Below are 23021 nucleotides of genomic sequence, written 5' to 3' on the forward strand. Positions count from 1 at the left end.
AGGGTGGATATCCTAACACCTCCTGCTCTGTTGGGACACATTGTCCCTGTCCTCCCTCCCTGCTCCAGTGGAAGACCTTCTGAACGCAGGGAGGCCCCAGTCCTGGGGCAGGAGCTAGGACAGGACTGTGGATACACAGAGATTGGGAAAATCCCGCCTGTTATCCCAGTGCTTTTCTCTGTTATCCAGTATGTGCCCTGATGGGGGTTTCTGGGAGTCACACCCACTCACTCCTTGCTATCCACTTCTTCCCTCTTCCACGTAGTGCTGGAAATCAGGGGTTCCTTCCCTGTGGTCCTGAATTTAACCTGAATTTATGTCCAGAGTCAGTAGAGGCTGAGATTTGGAACTCCCCCATCCCTCTGTGCTGTACTTGGGGTCAATACAGAGGGTTTTCCCTGAGTCAAGAGGCCTTCCTGCTCCCAGATCATCTGCATGCACAGGAATGCAGCACACGGCAGTGGCACAGGCCAGAGCTTTATTGCTGGAGCTGCTCCCTTCCAGATCATTCCCACTTTTCCCTCTCCCAGATGTTCCCCCAGATTCTCCGGCCCCGGTCTCGGGGCTCCAGCATCTCTTGCTCCTCCCTCTGCCAGCCCAGGAGTGCCAAGCCCTGGGACGGCCCTGGAATGTGTCCTGAGAGGGATGTCCTGGGATGTCCTCCTGTGGCAGAGCTGCCAGCTCAGTGCTCCTCATCCTCCCGGGGGGGCTTCCGGTGGGAGAAGAATCCCAGCTGGGGGCAAAGGTGGAGGAGGAGGGATTGGGGGGATGGAAATGTCCTCCTCCCTCGAGGGAGGAAATCCAGCACCTCCCCTGAGGGATGACATCATGATCCTCTCAAGGTGACATTGTGACCTTCCCCCAGGGTGATAACACAACCCCTCCCAAGGTGATATCGTGACCACCCCAGCAGCATCTCAATCCTCCCCGAGGTGTCATTGGGACCCCCTCACCCTCCAGAGGCCAAGGCTGAGCAGCGCCAGGAGCAGGAGCCCCCCCAGGACACTGCCCCCCAGGATCCACAGAGACACAGGCACTCGCTTTCCCTGGAGCACTTCGAGCACCATCTGCAGGAACACGGGGATGGCGAGAGGAATGAGAATTTGGGGGAGAAAACCAGGACAGGGGGAAAGGGAAACAGAGAATTTGGGGAGGAAAAATGGGGAGGGGAAAAACAGAATCTGGAGGGGGAAATTCACCTGCGTGGAAAGAAGGAATTCGGAAAGAAAAGCAAGGATTAGAGGGGAAAGAGGGATTGGGCAGTAAAATGGGCATTGAGGGAGAGCAGGGAATTTGGGGAGGGAAATAAGGATGAAGGGGTAAAAAAGGGGAATTTGGAGGGGAGGTCCTACCTCCCTGCGCTGTGCCCCCTCCTCCAGCACCAACACGTCCCCTGTGACTCCCAACCAGACACTACTGACTATCCTCACACTCCGGAATTTCACCTGGATATGGGACAAGGGAGAGTCAGCCTTGTGTGTCCGGTCCCCAGGTTCCTCTCTGGAGCTGGGGGCACCCTCGTTCCCTCACGCCTCTCCACTCACTCTGCTGAAGAAGCTGTCATGGAGGGTGCGCAGGAGCTGGACCGAGACTCCCCCACCACGCTCCAGCCTCCCCAGGCGGCAGCTCAGCTCCTGACACCAGGTGTTGGAACAGTCCTGGGGGGCAGAAATATAGGGGGGGAGTGGTGGGAATGCCTCCTGAACTCTCCAAATCTGCAGGGGGATTGGGATGGGCACGGCGATCCCTACCAGTCTGTCCACGTGCAGCAGGTCCTCTGGGGGCACTGGGACCACCTGTGTCCCCTCACTGGGGGGTTGCAGCACGCAGGTGGCCTGGGGAGGGAGAGAGGATGTTCAAGGAGAGGGCACAGGGCCCCCCCCCAAGGCCCCCTAAGTGTCCCAAATACTCACATTTTCAGCCAGAACATGGGTGACAGACAGAATGGTGGCTCGATGGTGGCCCAGTGCTGGCAGGGCCATGTGCAGGGTGATGTTCTGAATAGGGTAGCACCCCAAATTCTGCACCTAGATGGGCACACGATGAGCCAGGGCTCCCCCAGACCCTACTCCCCAGGCTCTCATCATCTCACCTTAACCGTGGTGGTGAACTCGGGGCCAGAGGTGTGCATGAAGGCGCCGAGGGGATAAACCTCGTAGCGATGCAGGTTGGTGTTACTGGGGGGGTGCACAAGAGGGTCGCCATCGTGTGTCCCCCTTCCATGACCCCCCCACTCTGCCTCACGTTCCCCCAGCCCCACCTGGACAGGAACAGGTTGGGCTCATAGCGGACAGGGACAGAAAGCTTGACCACGTTGTCCTGTGGTGTCGCCTCAGTGCTGTCACTAAACATGGGAGACACTTGGGAATATCCCCAGACTCCAGCTATGCCTCTGGAGTGCAGCCCCTCCCCTGAGGGCTCAGCATGCCCCCCCACACACCCCTACCTGGTGGCCTGCAGCGTGACTTCAGCACGGCTCAGAAGGATGGAACAGCTGAACTCCAGCTCCAAGGTGAAGGATACCTAGGGGGGCTCAGAGGGGTGTGGTGGGGGTTTGGGGGTTCCAGGGGGCTCATGGGGATCTTGGGGGTCCTACCTTGGCCTGCGAGCGGAAGACAGGGTACCCTACAGTGCAGCGCCGGCGGTGCCCACCCAGGGCTGAACACTCCAACTTCACCGCGCTGGGATCCTGCCGGGGGGACACGTTGGGCACCAGGACATGGAGCTGGGCTACTTGGGCACTGGGAGGTGGCAGCAATAGACTCCCACAGAGAGGGGCTGAGGGGCCATAGGGGACCATGCAACACGAGCTGGGAACATGATGGACCCCCATGGCCACATGGAATAGGGACACAGTGGAGCCCCAGCTCCCACGCTGGAGAGGTCGGGGACACAACGTACCCCCCCCGTCCCATTTGAAATGGGTTTGGGGACTCAATGGATTCCAACCCATTCCACCTGGAATGGGTTGGGACAAGAATGACCTAGAGGTTCTCCAAAGTCCCGGGTCTCCATCTTCACCCTGGTGGAAGAGTTTGGAAGGGTTCCTCAGGGATTTGGGCCACCCCCAGGCTGTACCTGAAGCACGAGGCTGGAGAAGTGGAGGTTCCTGGGCAGGTGCAGCCACAGGCTGGCATTGTAGGCATTCTCCTCCCGGTTTTCCAGCTCCACCTCCACCAGCATCCGCCTCCGGCCCTTCCGCAGGATGTGGGGGCTCTGCCTAGAGGCCAGGGGGTCACAGGAGGCTCCTGGGATCCCAGGGACCCCATGAGGACACTGGGGGGACACCAGGGGTACCTGGAGCCCACAATGTCCGTGGTGGCCTTGAGGACCAGGTCGGTGACACACTCGTCGTCATCCCCACAATCCTTGAAAAATGGGATCTGGAAGGAACCAGGGGTGATCCTGATGTTCAGGGCTGATCCCAGTGTCTGGGAACACCCCTCCCAGTACACACCAGTTTGCGGATAGCGGTAGGAGATGCCTCATCCAGCACCGACCTCGCAGATACATCCAGGGTCCAGGTGAGGCTGAGGCTGAGGGGTCGCAGGTAATCAGAGGTGTCCTGCAGAATCAGTGGATCCCATCAGCCTCATTCCAGTCAGACCCCGGGAACGGAGCGTGGGAAGAGCCCTCCCATGGGGCAGGGAGGAGTCCCGGGGCTGACCAGGACATGGAAGGGGATGCGGATGCAGCTCTGCCTTCCCAGGGGGAACTCAATTCGGCGCTGGAGCAGCCGGCGGGCACCTGAGTCAAAGGCAGCTCGGGAGCCTGGGACCTGTTCCTCCAGGGATGCATTGTACTGGAGACCTGGGGGACAGGGAGCAGCTCAGGGACCAGGACACCTGTGGGTCAGGCTACTCCAGTGGGACTCTAGGGAAGCCCGGGTTGGGCTCCAGGGACATGCTGGGTTGCACAAGCAGGTGGCCAGGGAAGGCTCAGAGGTTCCAGGATGTTGTGGCAGGTTCCAGTGAGGCTCTAGCGATATGGGTTGCTCTGTTGATATTCAAGGAACACTGCAGGATGCTCCTGGGAGATTCCAGGGCTACCCTGGGATGCTCCAGGGGTGGTCCAGGATCACCATATGTATACTTTGAAAATATTAAGGGAATGCCCATGGGATGCTCCAGGGATATTGTGATCCTCCATCAACACCCTATTGAGGATCCAGGGCCCTCAGGATGCTCCAGAGATGCTCCAGAAATTCTCCAGGACACCCTTGAATGCTCCTGGAATGTTCCTGGAATGCTCCAGGTTCTCTAAGGATCCAGCCCTGGGATTCTCTGGGGACAGCCAGGGATGCTCTGGTAATGCCCTGCGATGTACCAAGGATGCTCCAGGACCCTTTGGGATGCTTCTGGGAGTCAGGGATGCTCCAAGGATGCTCCAAGGACCCTGCACTGCCATCACTCACCAATATCCATGTCCATGGGGCTCTCTGTACGCGTCTCGGCACGGAAGCAGATCCGCGCCCGGAGGCAGACGGCGCCGGAGCCGCTGCGCTGGCAGTTCTGCCGTGTGACACTGACAGCCGCTGGCTCCACGGACAGCCCTGCGGACACCTGGATGATCCAGCGGGACCTGGGGGACACAGTCACATCTGGCATCTCATCACGACCATGCCGGGACAGGGACACCCAGCTGGCCCTACCCTGGATCCTGTCACAGGGGAAACTGAGGCAGGGAGAGCCCTGGGAGGATCCCGGAAGCATCCCAGGTTCTCACAAGCGGAAACTGAGGCACGGAGTCCCTTTTCCCCTGAATGTCCCCATGACCACAGGTCACTGTCCCCGGGGTGTCTCTGTTCCCGAGGTGTCTCTGTTCTTCTCCAGGTCCCTATTCCCGGGCTGTCCCGGTCCCAGAAGCCCTGGCCCCTACTCACCGCAGCACCACGGCCGCACCCTGCGCGCCCACGGCCACGTCCACTAGACCGTCCCCATCCATGTCCACCCGTCCGTCCACGCTCATCCCGAAGTACCGGAGGCTCCACCCCAGCGCCGCCGCCTCGATGCGCTGGGTACGAGAGTTGTAGCATCGCTACAACTCATAGCATGGCTCGTGCAGGGTTGTGCTCACCGCAACAGTTGCACCCAGCCCATCCCAGGTCTCCCAGCGCAGTCTCACCTGCTTGAACTGGAGCAGGAGGGTGCCCGGGGAGGCGTGGAACACGTAGAGAGCCCCGCGGTGCCCGTCTTCCAGCGGAGCTCCCACCACGGCTCCGGCCAGCCCGTCCTGGCTCAGGTTCGGCACCGCGCCCAGGGCGGAGCCGAATCTGGAATCCTGCGGCCTCGGCTCAGGGTGCAGCGACCCTGCGGGGCTCAGGCGGTCCTGGGAGGGGCGGGGGGGCCCTCGATACCCTCACAGGACAGGCACCCCCCTCAATCCCGCTGTGTTCTCCCGACCCCTTCAAATCCCCTCAATTCCTCGCATCCCTCCCATCCCTCTGCATCCCGCTGATCCTCCCAGTGCCCTGCCCCCAGTGCACCCCGATACCCCCTTCCAGTCCAGTTCCCCGCCCCTCTCCCTGCCCCCTCCCCAGCCCCCCAGCCCCCCACCGCCGTACAGCGATCCCCCCGCCTGACACTCCCAAGCCCACACTTGTCCTCTCACCTGTCCCACCCGGTACACATAGACCCTCCCTGCCTCCCTGCTCTGGCCCTCCAGGTAGGTGGGTGCAGCCACCAGCAGCAGGTCACTGTCCCCATCTCCCTCCAGGTCCAGGGTCAAGACCTCACTGCCGAAGTAGGAGCCGATCTGGGGGTGCGAGAGGCTGTGAGGCTGAACGAGGGTAGGGGGCCCAAACTCCCCCCCCAAGGCCCTCAAGGCCCCCAGCTGCCCCTCACCTGCTCCCCCAGTAGTGCCTGGGCCACTGCCACAGTCCCCGTGGGGTCCAGCCTGAAGAGGACAACTTTACCCTTGTGCTGGAACCGGGGGGCACCGGCCACCAACAAGCGCTGCCCTCCCAGGAGCTGCAGCGAGGACACGGAGTAACCTGGGAGAGGAAGCAGGGTCAGCAGGATGGACAGTCACAGCGAGATCAGGTCCCCAGTGTGCTCCTGGGGCACCCTAAATAGCCAGGTTTGGAGCATTCCTGGAGTATGGAGTATCTCCAGGGCATCCCAAATGTACAGGACATGGAGCATCCCTGGGACATGGAGCATTTCAGAATCACCAAGCATCCCAAATATCCATTACATGGAGCATATCCACTCCACCCCTGACCTCCAGGACAAGGAACATCCCTGATTCATCTCAAATTTTGAGGATATGGACTATTCCTGGTTCACCTCACAACCCCTGGGACACCCTCACCCTTGGGATCCCCCATACCCAGATAAGCTGCGTGGTTCTTCTGCTCCAGTGGGAATTCCTCCTGAAACGCTTCTCGGTGTGGAACGATGCGCCCACGCTGCCTCTCCTCCAGCACACCTCCCTCCCAGTCAAAGGCTCCGACCATTCCAAAGAGTATCCCGTCCTGCCAGGATGGGTGGGACACATCAACCCGGGGACACCACAATGCCTCAGTGTCCCCATGCCCCACCAATGTCACTCTCCCATCCCAGGACGCTCAGCAGGGCTGAGATGGGCCGAGGGTTCTTTTCCACCTTTCCCAGTGGGATCACCTCAAGATGGTGGATGGAAAAACCAATCTGGGACATCTCCAGCTCGAAGGCACTCTCGTTGTCCCCGTGGGTGCCTGACCGGGGGAGGAAGGAGACTTTGTGCCTCCAGCTGTGCTTCCAGCTGGAATTCCCAGCCCTTCCCGGGATCCCAGCCTCAAGCCAGCACCTTCCAGACTGAAGATCCGATCTCCCAGAGCATCCACGATGTCATTCAGGGCAGCCTCATCTGTGACATTGAAGAAATATTTCTCATCTGGGTCACTGGCAATGGACTTGATCTCCCGGATGAAATCCTCAGGATCCTGCTGCCGACGCAGGTAGTGGCCCAGGACCTGAGGGAGGGACAAGGGTCAGCAGCAGCCCCCCTCTGGGGTTCAGGGAAATGCAGGGATGGGGATCGGTGGGAGGGGCCTCACAGCGATGGCGTAGCGGGTGACATTTTGCCGGTCGCACTCTGCCAGCGCCGCTGGCAGCTCATCCCCGTCGTGGGACTCCCCGTCCGTCACCACCAGCAGCAGCCGTGTGGCCCCTGGGCGCCCGCCTTGCGCTGGGCTGAAGGACTCTGAGCTGTGGGAGTGTGGCTGACTCAATGAGCCCCTGCTCCATCCCCACCCTAACACTCTGCCCAGTCCTGACCCTGCCCCCATCCCAATCTCAACCCCAGCCCTGATCCAGATCCCAGTACCAATCCTAACCCCAATCCCAACCCCAACTACAGTCCAAATCCTGACTAGATCGTAAGGCTGATAGTAATTCCAATCCCGATCCCAACCTACACCCTAATCCCAATTCTGATCCCAATCCCAGTCCCACTGCCTCTCCCAGTCCCAATCCTGATCTCAGTACTGACACCGATCACATCCCCAGTTCTGCCTCCATTCCCAACCCTGCATGAATTCTCGTTCAGAGCCCACCATGCCTGCCGGATGGCCATGGCTGTCCGTGTCTCCCTCCCCTCCTGACGTGTCAGGTTCCGGGCGGCCTCCAGCAGGCGCTGGGCCGTAGGGTGCTGCCCCAGCGCCCACTCCTGCACGAGCCGCTCCCCATACTGCAACACCCCCACCTGAAATGGGAAGAGTCAGAGCCAGAGTGAGCCGCAAATCCACAGGGACATCCCTCAAACCCCCAAGGAGTCATCAATTCCACATGGACCCCTCAAATCCCCAGGGTGCCACCTTGGCACCTGCTCCTGCACCACCCACTCCCTGTACAGAGATCCCCTCACCTGAAAGAAGGGGAAACCTGAGCCAGGAAAGCCCCCAAATCTAAAGGGAGCTCACCCACATCCCATAGGAAACCCTAATCCCTGAAAAAGAGCACCTTTGGCCCTTCCAAAACCATCTCCAGTTGCCATAGTCTGGGGACAATGATGTCACCCCAGGGCAGCATCTCCACAGGGGTGGCATCACCCCAGGAACAATGACATCACCCCAAGGCTGGCATCAACCCAGGGGCAGCAGCATTGCCTTGGAGACAATCATCTTCCCCTGGGGACACCATCCCAGCCTTGAGGACACCTTGGTCGTCAAGGTGCCACGTTCTGACCTGGGTCTGCCCAGGACCAATGAAGAAGCGTCCCAGGATGTTCCCAAGAAATGCCTGCACCTCCTCCCAGGGGTAGATGCTGTTGGAGCCGTCCAGAACCAGGATGATGTCCATGTAGGTAGAACAGCCTGGCAGGGGACACAGTGACAACAGGGTGGCACATACCAGTATATCCCAGTACATCCCACTTCACTCACGCTGTGCTGTGGGCGCAATGGTCCCCGTGGGCTGGAGCTTCTCATTGAGCTGGACACAGCGGCCGGAGCTGAACACAGAGGTGCCACATTCCTGGGACCAAAGTGGGGCGCACACCTTGGGGGGTGACAAGGGGACACAGCAGTGGGTGACATCCACCTCGCTCCCCCCTCCCCTGCCATGCCTCAGTTTCTGTCTGTGGAGGCTCTGCTTACCACAAACCCTCCATCCTTGGAGTCTACCAGCGTCATCCCAAGGTGTCCGGAGCTGCTGCGGAGCCACGGAGCTGCAGCCCCTTGGGGACGCGGAGACAGAGCTAGGGTGAGCACCCTGGGACCCCACAGACCCCACGGCTCACAGGCACCCCCCTCAGTACCGAGGTTGGCCTTGGCACAGGAAGAGTTTTGGAGTCCCACGCCGCACTTGTAGATGTCACCTTGACCATTCCCATCCCAGGGGGCCCCCACCAGCAACCTGGAGGGACAAGGCGGGACACAGGGAGGGACACACAGGGAACACAAGCCCCACTCCAACCCAGCCGCCACGTTTTTGGAGGCACCGTGCCAGGCTCTGCCTCCCACACTGCAGCACCGAGGCCGCTTCCGTCCATCTGTCCGGTCGGCTGTCCGGCCACAGCCTCCTGCTGACCAGCCCTTGCCCTCCTGTGCTCCCCCTTCCCAACCTCCATCTCCACCCTCCCTGGCTTAGTTTCTCTTTCCCAAACTCACTTTCCCCGCTTCCCACCTCAGTTTTGGCTTCCCACCTTAGTTTCCCGCCTCCTTTCTCCTCTTTTCTGACTCAGTTTCCCCCACTCACCCTAAGTTTCCCTCTTCCCCTCCTCGGCTGCCCTTTTCCCACCTCGCTGCCCCCCTTCCCGTTTTCCCTTTCCTGCCTCAGTTTCCCCCTTCGCTCCCCATCACTCACCACTTGTCCCCATCGCCCCCGCCCTGCAGCACCCGGTACCCGAACTGGGACTCGGGGGGCCCCTGGAAGAGCCGCCAGTGCCGCACGTCGATGTTGAATCCCTCGCAGAGCCCTGGGGAGGTGACGGGGGTCCTGAGATGCACCGCGGTGGGGAGGAGGAAACTGCGGGGAACAGGGAGGGCACCCCACGGAGAACTCCCAGCTCCCCAAACACATTCCCGCCACCCAAATTAAGTCCCCCCCACCCGAAGCCCCGCGGTACCCAGCGCTGCCCATGTGCCTCAGTTTCCCCCGCGGCGGGAGGTGAACCCCAAGGGGTTGGGGGGGTGAAAATGCCCCCCTTTTTTGTCTTATTAAAAAAAAAAAAAAAAAAAAAAATCCATTAAAGCCGGATTTTAGTTGCTCTTACGGGTTCCCCTTCCCACCCTCACCCCGCCACAAATCCAAAGAGATGTAAGTGCCTTCTCCCTCCAAAACAGCTCCAAATTATATTGGGCTGGGGCAATGACCAAACCCGGCCTGTTTTATCCCAAACCTTACCCCAGACATTCAGAGGGACCCGTGCACACCCCGCTCATGCGCTGGGATCGATGAGCACCCGGCTCCGCACCCTCCCTCCTCCAGCAGCCCCAAAACCCCCGGGAATTGCCCAAAACCAGGGGACTGGCGTCGGGGGGGTTTTACCTGGGAGCAGGAGCAGGGCCAGGAGCACCCTCCAGCAGCCCACACCCCACATCGCCGTGCTGCAGCTCAAAGGTGACTCTGGCTCCAGCCAGAGCAAAATCCCGGGTTTTTTTCCTTTTTCTTTCCTCTTTTTTCAGTATATTTTCCCTCCTCCTTCATCTTCAATTGGCTGCTAAAAATAAATGTGGTTTTAGAGGGAGGGGGGCAAAGAGTTAGGAAAAAAAAAAACAGGCGAAGTGGTACAAACCCAGGAAAGAGGGGATAGGGAAGAAGGGAGGAGGTGGATGCAGGATTTTGTGGGGAGTGCGGGGCGCCGGGGGCACTGGAAGGGGATTTACCCACTTTTTCTGTAAAAATGGGAAAAATCTGCATCTCCTTCAAGGACTGAACCACACAGAGGTGGCAGTAACACCTGGATCTTCCCCGTGGGGAGCGTCAGGAAGGGGGGGTTGGAATAAGGGGACTTGGGGATGCCCCGCTGGGGTCTGGGTGGGGTTTGGTTTGGGCTTGGGCGAATTTTGTGCGTATTTAGGTGGATTTCGGGTTGCCACGTCCTCCGGGTGACACTGCCACCTCCCGGACTGAGCTTTTGAGTGGGTTCGGGGATAAAAAAAAAAAAAAATTCAAACTCGGCGATTTAGGACAGAGGGAAACTTGTGCTGCCAGCGGCGGTGGGACGGGCTGGAATCTTCGGGGAAGAAAAACAAGGAATGAGGAGAAAAACAGACAAACAGCAACTGTGCAGTTCCAGCTGCGGCACAGACAGCCCCGCCCAGGTGGGGCCCCACCAGCACAGGTAGGGCCCCCCCGGGTCACAGGGGAAACTGAGGCACAGCGGGAGGCTCCTCACACTCCAGACTCTTTCTCCTTCCCAATGGCCAAATGTCACTGGACAATCCCCCCCCCCCCGTCACCCCCAAATCCCTCTGCTGCACCTCACACCCCCCGCTCCCCCTAAACCTCCCCGGGACACTCCCTGGCGTGCAGGAAGTTGGTCCAGGCTCGGGGCAGGAACAGCAATGCCAGGGAGACTGGATGGGAATGGGATGGGACAGGGAAGGGACTGGGGATCCCCTCCACCCACCCTTTGACCCCAGGAAAAGCAGGGATGTTCCCTCCCCAGTTCCAAGGGTTCTACAAAATCCCCTGAAACCACGGAGGGTCCCAACCCAGTGCCCCCAGTTAAACCCAGTACTCCCAGTCCAGCATTCTCCCACCAGGAACAGGGCAGCCTTGGATGCATGGACAGATGGGAAATGGGTACTGCAGGAAGGGCCCTGGGGGTGCTGCTCAGCTGGGTCCGAGCCAGCAGCGCCCTGGCAGCCAGGAGGGACATTGCTTCCTCGGAGCCGCTGGGCAGGGACTGAGAGGGGATTGACTCTCTCTGATCTGGGCTGGAGCAGCCTCATCCCCAATCCTGGGGGCAGGTTCAGGCACTGCGACATAGAAAAGACGTCAAATCCCTGGACAGTATCCAAAGGAAGGTCACAGGGACGGGGAACTGTCTGGATGGGCCACACAAAGAGCAGCTGAGGGCACTTGGGCTTGTTCAGCCTGGAGGACACCTCGGGAACCTGCAGCTCTGACCTCTGCCCCCTGTGACCAGGGACAGGATCCAGGGAATGGCTGCAGTGTGCCAGGGGAGGTTTAGGTGGGAATCAGGAAAAGGTTCTTCCCCCAGAGGGTGGCTGGGCACCGAACAGGCTCCCCAGGGAATGGGCTTGGCCTCAAGTGCTCCAGGAGTGTTTGGGCAGTGCTCTCAGGCACAGGGTGGGATTGTTGTGGTGTCTGTGCAGGGCCAGGAGCTGGACTCCCTTCTAGCTCAGGATATTGTTGTGATTGGGATATTGTGTGATTGATTCCCAACCCATTCCAGCGCTCTCAGCCCAGCATTCCCAGCCCACGCCAGTGCTCTGCATTTCCCAAGATCCCAGGACACGAGGACTGCAGGTCACTGCACTTTAATAATTTAATTAATTCATTAATTAATTACACTGACACTGTGGGATCCTCTGGAGCCCTTCCCACCCATCCCATTTCCCACTAGGATATACACTGCTCCAAAGCCTTCCATGCCTGGTTTTCCCAGGAAAAAGCTTTTGGCACAGCCCAGATGGGCCCAGGAGTGGGTGGTGTTTCAGTATGGAGTTCCCAAAAAACCTTCAAGAAGATATTTCTGCTCTCCCAGGGAGAGATGCAAGTAAAATCTGCCTCTGGAATTAAATAATTCCCATCTCCCAGGGTGTCCCTTGGTCCAGGGCTTAGTAATAGACATCAGAGCTGCGTTGGGGCCACACGCCGAGTCCAGTGTCGCAGAATTTAGGGAAAAAGGGAACACAGTGTGGCATTAGCACCAGGAATACCAGGTGCAGGAAATCCCAACAGAGAACCAGCCACAATGATTTTTTCCAAAAAACACCAATGACCAGGGTATCTGGGAAGGGAAGTGCAGCCGAGGGGGATCTCTGCAGCTCTGGGCAGAAGGGAGCTGGATGTGCTGGGAAGCACAGGAACAGGAGTCCCCCCACACAGGAGTCCCCTCATGCTCTCCAGCAGAGGGAAATCCACTGGGAAATGCTAGGAGTAATCCCCCAGCCTGGCGCAGCTCACTCCGGCCACCTCCTTCCCCCGGGCTTTCGTGGAAGCTTCAGGAGGGCAAATTGCTGCCTGAATTTCCCCCCAGTGCCACGATTTATCCCTGACACCCATTCTTCCCACTCCCCTCTCCCTGTAGTCAGACTTCTTACAAGGCAGGAAAATTGTCAGAACAATTTGGGGCTGGATACAGTATCTGGCACCAGAATCGTCCCAATCCCCATGGTTTCACCCCCTCAAAAAAAAACCATGAGAAGCCCCCAGCAATCCACATTTTTCAGCCCAAATTATTCCCTGTTAGTTGGTTCCGTGTTAGAGGTGCTTCCTGGACAGAAAGAGGGAATGTTGAACCTCTAAAATTGCTGGAAAAGTCAATGGGAAGAAACGCATTTTGGGTGCTGACGCCCCTGTGGGATCCAACGCTCTATCCAGTGCTGGAACCCTGTGGCTCCAAGGAGTCAGGAAGGATGGGAATGGAATGAGCCAGTCATCTCCAGAGGTGTCACAGCTCCTGGGATAAGCCCCCAGGATTCCCAAACATCCTAAGGACGCCCCTGGGATAACTATGGCTTCAGTTTGAGCCAGGGGTGGAGGATGGTGAGGATGGAGAGCACGGAGGAGGTGAGGCCACAGAACCCCACGATTCCTGGGCTGCTCCGGCACAGCCCCAGCCGTTCCAGCGGGATCACCAGGTCACAGGCATTCCGCAGCAGGTCCAGCAGGAGGGGGGGGTTGTCCCGGAGCACCTGGAGCAGGAGCTGCAGCTGGAGCTGCAGCTGGAGCCGGAGCCGCTGGATCCTGCCATCAGGCTGCAGCTGAGGCCTGTTCTCCGGGCTCTTGCCACGCTTCCTGGCCGCCTCCGCGCGCTCCAGCAGCAGCCGCACCTCGTAGGCATCCCGGCTCAGGTTCACCACCAGAGCAAACAGGTAATACCTGGGGAAACAGGCGGCGTGATGGAGAGTGGGCAACCGGGGCAGCAGAAGCCTCTACTGCCAAGGCACAAAAATGCCTGGGGAATGGAAAAGTTCTGTTCAGCTGCCAGGAACCTGTTCTCTGATAGGGACTCCATTCCCTGCCCTCACTCAGGAATTCCATTGCCCAGTCCCCCTATTCCCTGACCTCCTTTGGAAATTCACCGCTTGCTCTCCCTAGATGAATGTGATTCCCTGTCTTCTCTTGGGCAGCTCATTGCCTACCCTCTTTCAGTAATTTCACTCCCTGTTCTCTCTTGGGAATTCCATTCCTTATTCTCCCCAGGGGAGCACCATTCTCTGCTCTCCCTCAGGAATCCTACTCCCTGCTCTCCCTCGGCAATCTGATGTCCCTACACCGCTCACCCTCAACAGGTCAATAGACCTGAGGAGGCTTTTCCAACCTTCCTTCCGTGAATGCCCCATCAAATCCAGACACCTCTCCCCACTCACCTGAAGGACCTCTGGCTCCACTTGTCCATGGCAAGACCAGGCAGGATCCCGGTTTTCCCGGCCCACAAGATGTTGTCACAGGCCAGGAAGAGGGCACGGTTCAGGTGGGACAGGGTGAGGCAGAAGCGCAGGACAGGGTCAGGGAGATGCAGCGAGCGCTGGGCCCCTACCAGGGCCTCGGCCGAGCCCCCCAAGCGCAGCACTGAAGGAAGAGAACACGAGGGTGTCACGGGGGGTCTGCGGATCCCAAGAGCCGCCCCTTCTCCTCCCAAAACCGCCCAGATCCCCCACTCACGCTTGCGGCCCAGGCTCAGATGAGCCTCCAGGTGCTGGAGGCGGCTCAGGGTCCCGGCGCTGCCCCCGGAGCCGTTCCCGGCGCGGCTCAGCGCGGCCCCAGCCAAGGCACAGGCGTACTGGGCGGCCCTGTGGACGACGAGGGAGTCAGGGGGGCACGCGGCACTGGGGTGCCGAGCTCCAAGGCATCCGTGACGGCCCGCCCAGCGCCCCGGGATTTTGGGATCGCCGTGATCTCCCTCCTAGGGTTCCGAAGCCTCCGTGACCGACCTCCCCCCCCGGGCTCTCCGTAATCCCCGCTGCTCCCGTGACCGCCCCCTCCGGACTTCCACGACACCCTTGCCCTGGGCGCCCCGTGAGTGCCCGCTGGGCCCGTGAGCCGAGGCTGCACCTGAGGAGGCGCTCCCGGGCCTGGCTCTGGGCGCTGAAGCGCACCCAGGCCTCCATGGCGGGGCGCGCTCCCGAACGCGGCCCCGCTCCGAGCCCGGCCCCCGTCACTTCCGGCGGCGCCGCGGCTCGATCCCACTGGCTGCGCGCGGATCCGCTCGCTCCTACCAAAACAGAGGCCGTGAGTGGGCGGCAGCCGTAATCCCCGCCTCCAAATCTGTGTCCAAGAGCTTGATTGGTTTCTTTTGCCATTAATTGCTTCTCCTGATCACTAGGAGTGTGGCTGTCATCCGGTACCGCCATCTCTGCTGTTTTGTCCTTCCCGTATTTTGATTCGTTTTTTCCCCGTCAATGCAACAAGTTCCGTAGCGCGATTGGACAGCGGCCCGCTAATCCCGCCCCCTTTCCGCCCCACGACCACACGCCGCTATTTGTGTTAATGAGGAGTCCTGCTCCGCCCCGCGCCCCGCGCACCGAGCTGTGATTGGCCTGCCGATGTTTTCCCCGCCTTCCCCACGGCGATCTGGCGCTTCTATTGGACCGTTGGGCGAGGAGCGGCGCTGATTGACAGCGCAGCGCCGGGGAGGGAGCGCGGCTATGGAGGCGGTGCGGGCGCAGCGGCTGCAGCCCGGGGTGGGCGGCGGGACCCGCGGGGCCCGGCCCGGCCTTACCGGGGCCCCCGCAGGGCTCGGACCGGCACCGGGAACGGGCTCGACGCTGGGGCCGGGCCTGGGACTGCCGCCGCCGCCGCCGCCGCTGGGCCTGCAGGGCCCCCCCACGCCCCCTGGGCCGGGGGCCGGGGCCGTGCCGGGGCCTCCCGCGGTGCTGCGGGAGGCGGTGGAGGCCGTGGTGCGGAGCTTCGCCAAGCACACGCAGGGCTACGGCCGCGGTGAGCGGGACCGGGGAGGAACCGGGGATGCGGACGGACCGGGGGCAGGGGGGGTCCATTTTCCCTTCCTCCCATTTTTCACTTTTCCTTATTTCCGTGTCCCTTCTCCTTATTTTCGTGCCCCATTTCCTTCCTTCCTCACCCCCTCCTCCTTCCTCCCTTTTCCTTCTCTCCGTGCCCCGTTTCCACCCTGCCGTGCCCGCCCCGGCTCTCCCGGCTTTTCTGGCGGCTGTGCCCGGCAGTGAACGTGGTGGAGGCTCTGCAGGAGTTCTGGCAGATGAAGCAGTCGCGCGGGGCCGAGCTGCGCAACGGCGCCCTGGTGCTGTACGAGATGGTGCCGGCCGCCAGCCCCCCGTACGTCTGCTATGTCACCCTGCCCGGGGGCAGCTGCTTCGGCAGCTTCCAGGTACGGTCCCGACCCCCGCACTGCCTCGCCCGCACCCCACACAATCGTTTCCCAAATATCTCCTCTCTGCTTGGGGGTTCTCCTGCCGATTCCAGCCTCTGCGTCTGGCTCTAAAACCTCTTTAGTTCCAAGGAAATTTGATTGCAAGTTGCTTCTAGCCTCTAAAGCCCCACCAGATTCCAATCCGGGAAGATTTGTCTGTGGATTGTGTTTTTTGGGTGTTCTTTATTCCCTGTCCTGGTCACTTGCACCTTAGTGCTGCGGTAGGAAAACTGTTGGATTGGCTGGATCTGATCTTCCTTCTCCTTCCCAGGATTCAATCCTTCATTTTCCTTCCCAGGATTAGACAGAGGTTTAAACTGACTGAGGAATATTCCTCTGCTGGGGGTCAGGATTTGTCCCGTTTGTCCCTCTTCTCCAGATGCCAAGACTCTGGAAATCAAATCAGAGTGTTGGATCATGGGGTCCTGAAATGGCTTGGGTTGGAGGGGACCTTAAACACCATCCAATTCCAACCCTGTGCTGTGGGCAGGGAGCATCCCAGTGGAGGAATCCTTCACGCCTCGTGGGAAAACTCCTGACCCAAAAGCCCTCGCCAAAGAGATTAAAGTCCCGATGTCCCATCAAGTCCTGGCTGTGTTCCAGATTCTTTCCTGGCCTTCATCTTGGTTGGGAAAAGGGACCCAAAGGAAACAATTCCAGCAGCCACAGGGTCATCCCATACCAAAATTCTGAAATTTGGGAACAGTTTGGGTTTGAGGTAATTAATTAATTGACAATGCAACGGGAGGTTTCTGGGAGCGTGATTCCCTAATTCCACCCGCACTCCGTTCCCGGTGCTGCGGGCGGTGTCCCGACCGTGGCTGTGTGTCCCCAGTTCTGCCCCACGAAGGCCGAGGCGCGCCGGAGCGCGGCCAAGATCGCGCTGATGAACTCCGTGTTCAACGAGCACCCCTCCCGCCGCATCACCGACGACTTCATCGAGAAGAGTGTCTCCGAGGCCCTGGCATCCTTCAACGTGAGGATAGGGATGGAAACTCCTTGGTGGGAGGGTTTGATGGAGTATTAGGATTATAAGTACTGGTTAATCCCCATTGTTCTGCTCTTTGTGCTGCACTCAGGGTGGGATAATGTGGATTTTCCTGGCCGTTCCATGACGGGATTGTTACATCCACTTCCTTTTCTTAAAGATTTTCCAGGAAATTTAGTTTCTATCAGTGGGAGCTTTGCATTCTCCCTTTCCTGCTCTGATTATCTCAGAGGGAATTCTTGCCACAGAGCCCATGGTGCTCTGTGGTCTTCAGGGTGTTGTGAAAGCCTTGGAATCAGCACAGGAAAAATCCTGTTCCCATGGGATTCATTGCTCCAGGAGAGCCAAATTTATCCAGGTGCTGTCCCAGATTTGTCCAGGGAGTGCCAGAGTGGCCCGTGCCGTGCGGTCGAGGCTGGGCTACCTGGAGCAGAGTGCGACAGCTCAGCCTGTGCTGGCATCAGGCACTCCTGAATCCCACTGGGAGTTCGGGGAGTGGGGATAGTGCAGCAGGAGCAGATCCCGTGGGAATGACAGCTCCTGTCTGGAATATCTTTGCAGGGTAATCGAGAAGAGGCAGATAATCCCAACACTGGGATCGGGGCCTTCCGCTTCATGTTGGAGTCCAACAAGGGAAAATCCATGCTGGAGTTCCAGGTACCGTTTCCAGTTTTTGCAGATACTATTCCTAATCTACCCAGGCCCCATTCCTGATTTGGCTAAGGGATATTTGGGTTGATGGCCCAGCTGCATTTTTAGTCTGTCTCCATTGTGGTCCAGATTAATCAGGGAATTCTGCCCCAGTGTCTTGGTGCTGGTGGTGCCTTTGGCTGAATCCCTGTCGAGGGAAGCTGCCTCATCTCTGGAAGTACTCCAGGCCAAGTTAGAGGTGGCAGGCAGGTGTGCAGTGTCCCCGCGGGGCTCTAGGTGATTCACGAGGTCCCTTCTGCCCCGCTGCTGCTCCTGCATCTGCTCTCATGCCGCCTCCTGCTTGCCTCCCCAGGAGCTGATGACGGTTTTCCAGCTGCTGCACTGGAACGGGAGCCTGAAGGCCATGCGGGAGCGGCAGTGCTCGCGCCAGGTGAGTCGGGGGCCACTGGGGGCCGCCCCCATCCCTTCCCATTGCTGAGCTCCAGCGCCCCGTCCCCAGGAGGTGCTGGCTCACTACTCACACCGCGCCCTGGACGATGACATCCGGAGCCAGATGGCGCTGGACTGGGTGAACCGCGAGCAGAGCGTGCCGGGCGCGCTGTCCCGCGAGCTGGCGGCCACGGAGCGCGAGCTGGACGAGGCCCGGCTGGCCGGGAAGGAGCTGCGCTTCCACAAGGAGAAGAAGGACATCCTGCTGCTGGCGGCTGGCCAGCTGGGCTCGGCGCACCCCTCCGGCTGCTGAGCCCCAGGATCCCGCCTGGGGATCCTTCTGGTGCTCCCAGCTCCCCCTCCCGAATCCTGGCCCGTTTGCACATTTGGAAGAAATTTAGGGAAAAAGCTCCTGAATGGATCCTGGTTTTTAGGGCTGCTCCTCAGTCTCCACATTCCCTAGAGAATTTCTTGTTCCTTGAGAACCTCTTATTTGCGAGGGAACTTTTATTACCTGGGAATTCCTCCTTCCTTAGGGATTTATTTCTGTTCCTTATTTTCGATGTTCAAATCCCAGGTTTTTTCCTCTCTGCGCTCCCATCAATACTGGAGCAGGTAGAATTCCATGGAATCCAGAGTTTCCTCTGGAAAAGCCCGTTGGATCCTATGCCTGGTGTCTCCTCCCTCCTGTAGTGGAAAGGGATCAATTAAACCTCTCGATGAGCTCCTTAATTAAATCTGAATGGATGCCAACACGTGCAATGTCCAAAGGGGTTGAAAACTGCGGTTTGGAATTAAGTCTGGGATAAGCCTGCAGCATTCCAGTCCCAAGCACTGCAGGATCTGCAGTTCCCCTGGAATTGCCCTGTCTGTTGCTAAACATCAGCATTGGCCTTGTCATGGAAGGTTGGAAAAACCTTGGAGAGTTCAAGAACAAGGGAGGGATTTGCACTTATTGTTCCCTATCTCTTGTATCCCTATCCATATGGAATTTAGACTATATTTAGCTTTAGAAACCCCTTTTATGACATGGAATGGTTCAAACAGCTCCAAGTTCACAGAAGAAAATGTCCGCTTATCCATGGAAATTTCCATTTTACTCCTCTTTTCCCCAGCAGGCTGGAAATACAAACTGAATTCCAAGCCAGAATTCCTTTGTCACCCCTGCTTAGAGCTTTTCCTACTTCTTATCCCCTTAAACCCTTAGGATTCCATTATTCTCACCCTCTTTCTTCCCTCTGCATTACCACAGGATATTTCAGCAATAATCAATGTTTTAGGATAAAATTGGAGTAATTCCATTATCTGTAGGTACCCCATTTTTATATCTGCATCCTAACAAGCCTATTTTGGGCGTTTAAATATTTTTTATACTTTCTATAAACACTATTAACTTTTGATGTCGCTGGAAATGGGATTTGAAAGGGATGGGGAGTTGTGGGGTGTCACTTTACTGAAATGTTAGAAAAATTTAATTTAGGAATAACATGGAGTTAATCCCGCAATTTATTCCCGTTTCCGCACATAAGGGAATCCCTTAAGTTCCTCCCAGCACTTCCAACAGCGTCTTTATGCTACAAGTAAACACATCCGGGAGGATTTTGGGAGTTACATCGCTGTGGAGGAAAATTTAAAAAAAAAATAAATAAAAAAAGGGAAGAAACTGAATATTCTGTAGCTTGTGGAATTGGGGCGCCTATTTGTAGGCTCCGGATTTCCGTAGAAGGTGTAAAATTAACAAGTTTTCTCAGTATGGAGAAAGTTATGCTCCTTGTCGAGGCTGTGGAATTACGGGAATCTGGCGGGATAAACGCTGCAGTGGATTTTATACAATAAACCCAGCGATTTTGATTAACTTTGGGCTCCAGCTCGTTCTGTGGGCGGCGGGACCTCCCCGGCATGGCGGAGCGGGCGCTCCCGCCAGCGCCCTCCCAGCATGGCCGCGCCGCCGCTTCCGCCGAGCGCCCGCCCCCTGTGGCGGCCACTTCCGGCGCGCTCCCGGCCTGCCCCGGCATTCTGGGCAAGATGGCGGACGTGCTGGATCTTCATGAGGCGGGCGGAGAGGATTTCGCTATGGACGAGGACGGGGACGGTGAGTGCGGGGCTCGGGCGGTACCGTCGGACCCAGAGCGGCCCCGCGACCGATCCTGCCGGGTTCCGGCTCAGCGGAGTGCCTCTGGCCGCGCCCCCAAACACCGTCGGCCTCATGGACAGCCCCGGCCCGGGACGGGTCGTTCCCGGCCTGGGGTGAGGGTTCCTGTCGTTCCCAGGGCGCTCCTGCTCGGTGCTGGAGGGTCATTCCGGGCTCAGAAGGTCATTCCCAGCATGAGAGAAGGATGCTGCCTGTCCATACGGGGTCATTCCCGGCTCATGGGATCATTCCTGGCGCGGAGGGATTCTGGGGGTCCTGTGCCGCCCGCGGGAGATCATTCCCAATATGGGGAAACTGTCCTTTTTTTTCCGGGGTGTCCCTGCCTGCACCAGGGAATTCTTCCCAGCCCAGAAGGGTCTTTCCTGACCCAAGGACATCCTTCCCACCCCAGGGGGGCCCTTCCCAGCCAGGACCAGGGGTCTCTGTCCGTCCGGGGAGGCTCCCTGCTCCTGCTGACTCCATGACCCCGTTCCCTCCATGCAATTCCCACCAGAGAGCATCCACAAGCTGAAGGAAAAGGCCAAGAAGCGAAAGGGACGTGGCTTCGGCTCAGGTGAGGCCCCAAAACGCTCTTAAACCCCTTCCCCGGCACTCTGGAGGGGCTGGGTGACGCTGAAGTGTGGAGCCCCTGTTCTTCCCCCGTTTTCCCTCCTTTGCAGAGGAAGGATCCCGCGCTCGGGTGCGCGAAGATTACGACAGCGTGGAGCAGGATGGAGATGAGCCAGGGCCACAGCGATGTGAGGGGGAATGCTGGGGACCTGGAGGGCTTCGGGGGGCTCTGCAGCTCTGGATCAGGGTTCAGCCCTGCTGGGGCAATCCCTTCCTGTCCCTCGTTCCCAGAATTTAATTTAGGGCAAACCCCAGGTCCATATCCCCTTCCCAGGGTGCGAATGGGGGAATTTGGTGGAGATGCTCCTTCCTGAGAGCCCCACAGCCTCCAAGTGTCCCCAGGGGACTTTCCACATGGAAGGGAGGGGGAACGGGGGGGACAGGTTTGGGTGCCCTGGAATGGGGTTCAGCTCTGCTGGGATGAGCTTTCCCCAACCTCACCCAGGATTTGTGGACTCTGGTCCTCCATCGCCTTTTCCTAGCTGTGAAAAAAAGTGTGACTTTGAGTGACAAACCCTTTCCTGGGGACCCACCATGGGAAGGAGGAAGAACTGGGATCATGCTGGGATGATTCATCCCCACCTTCCCAGGATCACTTTTGGGTCAATGCCCAAGTCTAAGCCGTGGAGCTCCATGCCCCTGCCCCAAGGCAAGGGATTTTGGGGGGAAAGCTCCATTTGCAGCTCTGTGACCCGCCTTTTCCTGCCCAGCCGTGGAGGGCTGGATCCTGTTTGTGACAGGGGTGCATGAGGAGGCCACAGAGGAGGACGTGCACGACCGATTTGCCGAATTTGGGGAGATCAAGAACATCCATCTGAACCTGGACCGGCGCACGGGATACTTGAAGGTGGGGGGTGTGGGGGGTGCTTGTGGGGACCCACAGACTCCACTTCAGCTTGGGAGAGACTCTGGTCTGGGAGCTGCCGTGGGTGCACCACAAAACTGTGCCAATTCTGGGGGGTTATGGGAGTCCCTGCACCTCAAAATTGACTTATTGGGAGGTCCCTGTGTCCTAAAACTGAGCTGGGGGTTGGTCTATGAGCTGGATTCCCCGGTGCCTAGGGTCATTTGCATTCCTGGTCCTAACCCCAGAGTGAGCTTGGGGTTCCCAGTGCCTGGGCTCATTCCTATGCCTCAAGCCGGGGTGTCAGGGGACCCGTGCACCCCAGACCTGAGCTGTGAACTCCTGTGGCATCCGGGCTCATTCCCCTCCAATCCCATCCCAGGGCTACACGCTGGTGGAGTATGAGACCTACAAGGAGGCGCAGGCAGCCATGGAGGGGCTCAACGGGCAGGAGCTCATGGGGCAGCCGGTCAGCGTTGACTGGTGCTTCGTCAGGGGCCCCCCCAAGGGCAAGCGGAGGTGAGGGGACTCCTGGGAATTCCAGGAGCTGGGACTGGGAGGGACCTGTGGGAGCAGTGGAGCCCTTGGCTAGGGGAATGGGGGCATTTAATGCACCATTGTAGGGGTGGCAGGGTTAAAATAGGGAAAAACACCCTGAAATGCCCTTCTTCTAGACTCCTTCCTTCCCTCTTCTTTCCTCCATTTCCTGTACTCTTTTCCCTCCCTTCCCTCCCCTTTTTCCCTTTCTTCCTGCTTTTTTCTATTCTCCCCCTTCTTTCTTTACTTCCCTCATTCCCTTATCATGGTTTCCCTTCTCTCCTTTTCCCTTACCCACTTTTCCCCTTTTCTCTTTTACTCTTTCCCTTCCCCACCTCTTCCCTGTTTTCCAGGGGTGGGCGCCGGCGGAGCCGCAGTCCGGACCGGCGCCGCCGATGATGGATCCAGCTTTCCACCATTTGTGTTCTGTGTCCAGACTGGGGGAAACTGGGGGTTTGTACACAGCCTCGAGGAGCCAAACCAGCTCCATCACCGGGGAAATGTGGGTTTTATGGAATTTTATTGTTTTCAAAGGACAAATAAGAGGGAAGCAGCAGTCTCTGCGGGTTGGGGGGATTTCCCTCAGATTTGAGGGGGATCCCTCCCAGCCCCCCATCCCAGTACATCCCAGGAGTTTTTTCCATGCCCCAGCAAATGGTCCCTAAATCTCTCATGATATTTATCCCACCAGGAATTCCTTGTTTTCTGTTAAATAACAAGATTTTGTCTAAGTTTGTCTTCTTGTTCTTTGTCCTTCATTGAAGCTCCCCAGCCCTCCCACGCCCTTTTCCCTAAAATCCCTC

At 58.5% G+C, this 23021-nt stretch overlaps 4 protein-coding genes across 4 annotated transcripts; 2 read left to right on the forward strand and 2 right to left on the reverse strand.

The window, feature by feature from the left end:
- Positions 1-461: 461 nt before the first annotated feature.
- Positions 462-10179, reverse strand: ITGA10 (integrin subunit alpha 10). The gene is made up of 30 exons (XM_079329684.1): positions 9972-10179; positions 9288-9399; positions 8740-8837; positions 8579-8658; positions 8366-8480; positions 8169-8296; positions 7538-7686; positions 7040-7190; positions 6790-6955; positions 6624-6697; positions 6331-6475; positions 5844-5992; positions 5611-5754; positions 5125-5328; positions 4883-5013; positions 4415-4581; positions 3668-3810; positions 3458-3565; positions 3298-3383; positions 3079-3220; positions 2597-2689; positions 2447-2523; positions 2261-2344; positions 2093-2177; positions 1914-2027; positions 1752-1835; positions 1545-1658; positions 1353-1445; positions 954-1067; positions 462-733 (listed from the first exon to the last, which is right to left on the reverse strand). Exons 1-30 carry the CDS (start codon positions 10021-10023, stop codon positions 683-685), a joined length of 3453 nt encoding a protein of 1150 aa, XP_079185810.1. The 5' UTR covers positions 10024-10179; the 3' UTR covers positions 462-682.
- Positions 10180-11924: 1745 nt separating this feature from the next.
- PEX11B (peroxisomal biogenesis factor 11 beta) lies at positions 11925-15070 on the reverse strand. The gene is made up of 4 exons (XM_079329567.1): positions 14676-15070; positions 14286-14413; positions 13991-14192; positions 11925-13499 (listed from the first exon to the last, which is right to left on the reverse strand). Exons 1-4 carry the CDS (start codon positions 14972-14974, stop codon positions 13130-13132), a joined length of 999 nt encoding a protein of 332 aa, XP_079185693.1. The 5' UTR covers positions 14975-15070; the 3' UTR covers positions 11925-13129.
- A 151-nt stretch (positions 15071-15221) lies between these two features.
- LIX1L (limb and CNS expressed 1 like) lies at positions 15222-19931 on the forward strand. The gene is made up of 6 exons (XM_079329566.1): positions 15222-15560; positions 15803-15966; positions 16844-16984; positions 17558-17653; positions 18000-18077; positions 18147-19931. Exons 1-6 carry the CDS (start codon positions 15269-15271, stop codon positions 18387-18389), a joined length of 1014 nt encoding a protein of 337 aa, XP_079185692.1. The 5' UTR covers positions 15222-15268; the 3' UTR covers positions 18390-19931.
- A 129-nt stretch (positions 19932-20060) lies between these two features.
- Positions 20061-22949, forward strand: RBM8A (RNA binding motif protein 8A). Its single transcript, XM_079329558.1, has 6 exons — positions 20061-20168; positions 20722-20781; positions 20888-20965; positions 21548-21684; positions 22064-22200; positions 22572-22949. The coding sequence occupies exons 1-6, from the start codon at positions 20102-20104 to the stop codon at positions 22615-22617; spliced, it is 525 nt and encodes a 174-aa protein (XP_079185684.1). The 5' UTR covers positions 20061-20101; the 3' UTR covers positions 22618-22949.
- The last annotated feature ends 72 nt before the right edge of the window (positions 22950-23021 follow it).

This window comes from Erithacus rubecula, assembly GCF_903797595.1.
Source record: "Erithacus rubecula genome assembly, contig: SUPER_33_unloc_1, whole genome shotgun sequence".
Classification (NCBI taxonomy): Eukaryota; Metazoa; Chordata; class Aves; order Passeriformes; family Muscicapidae; genus Erithacus; species Erithacus rubecula.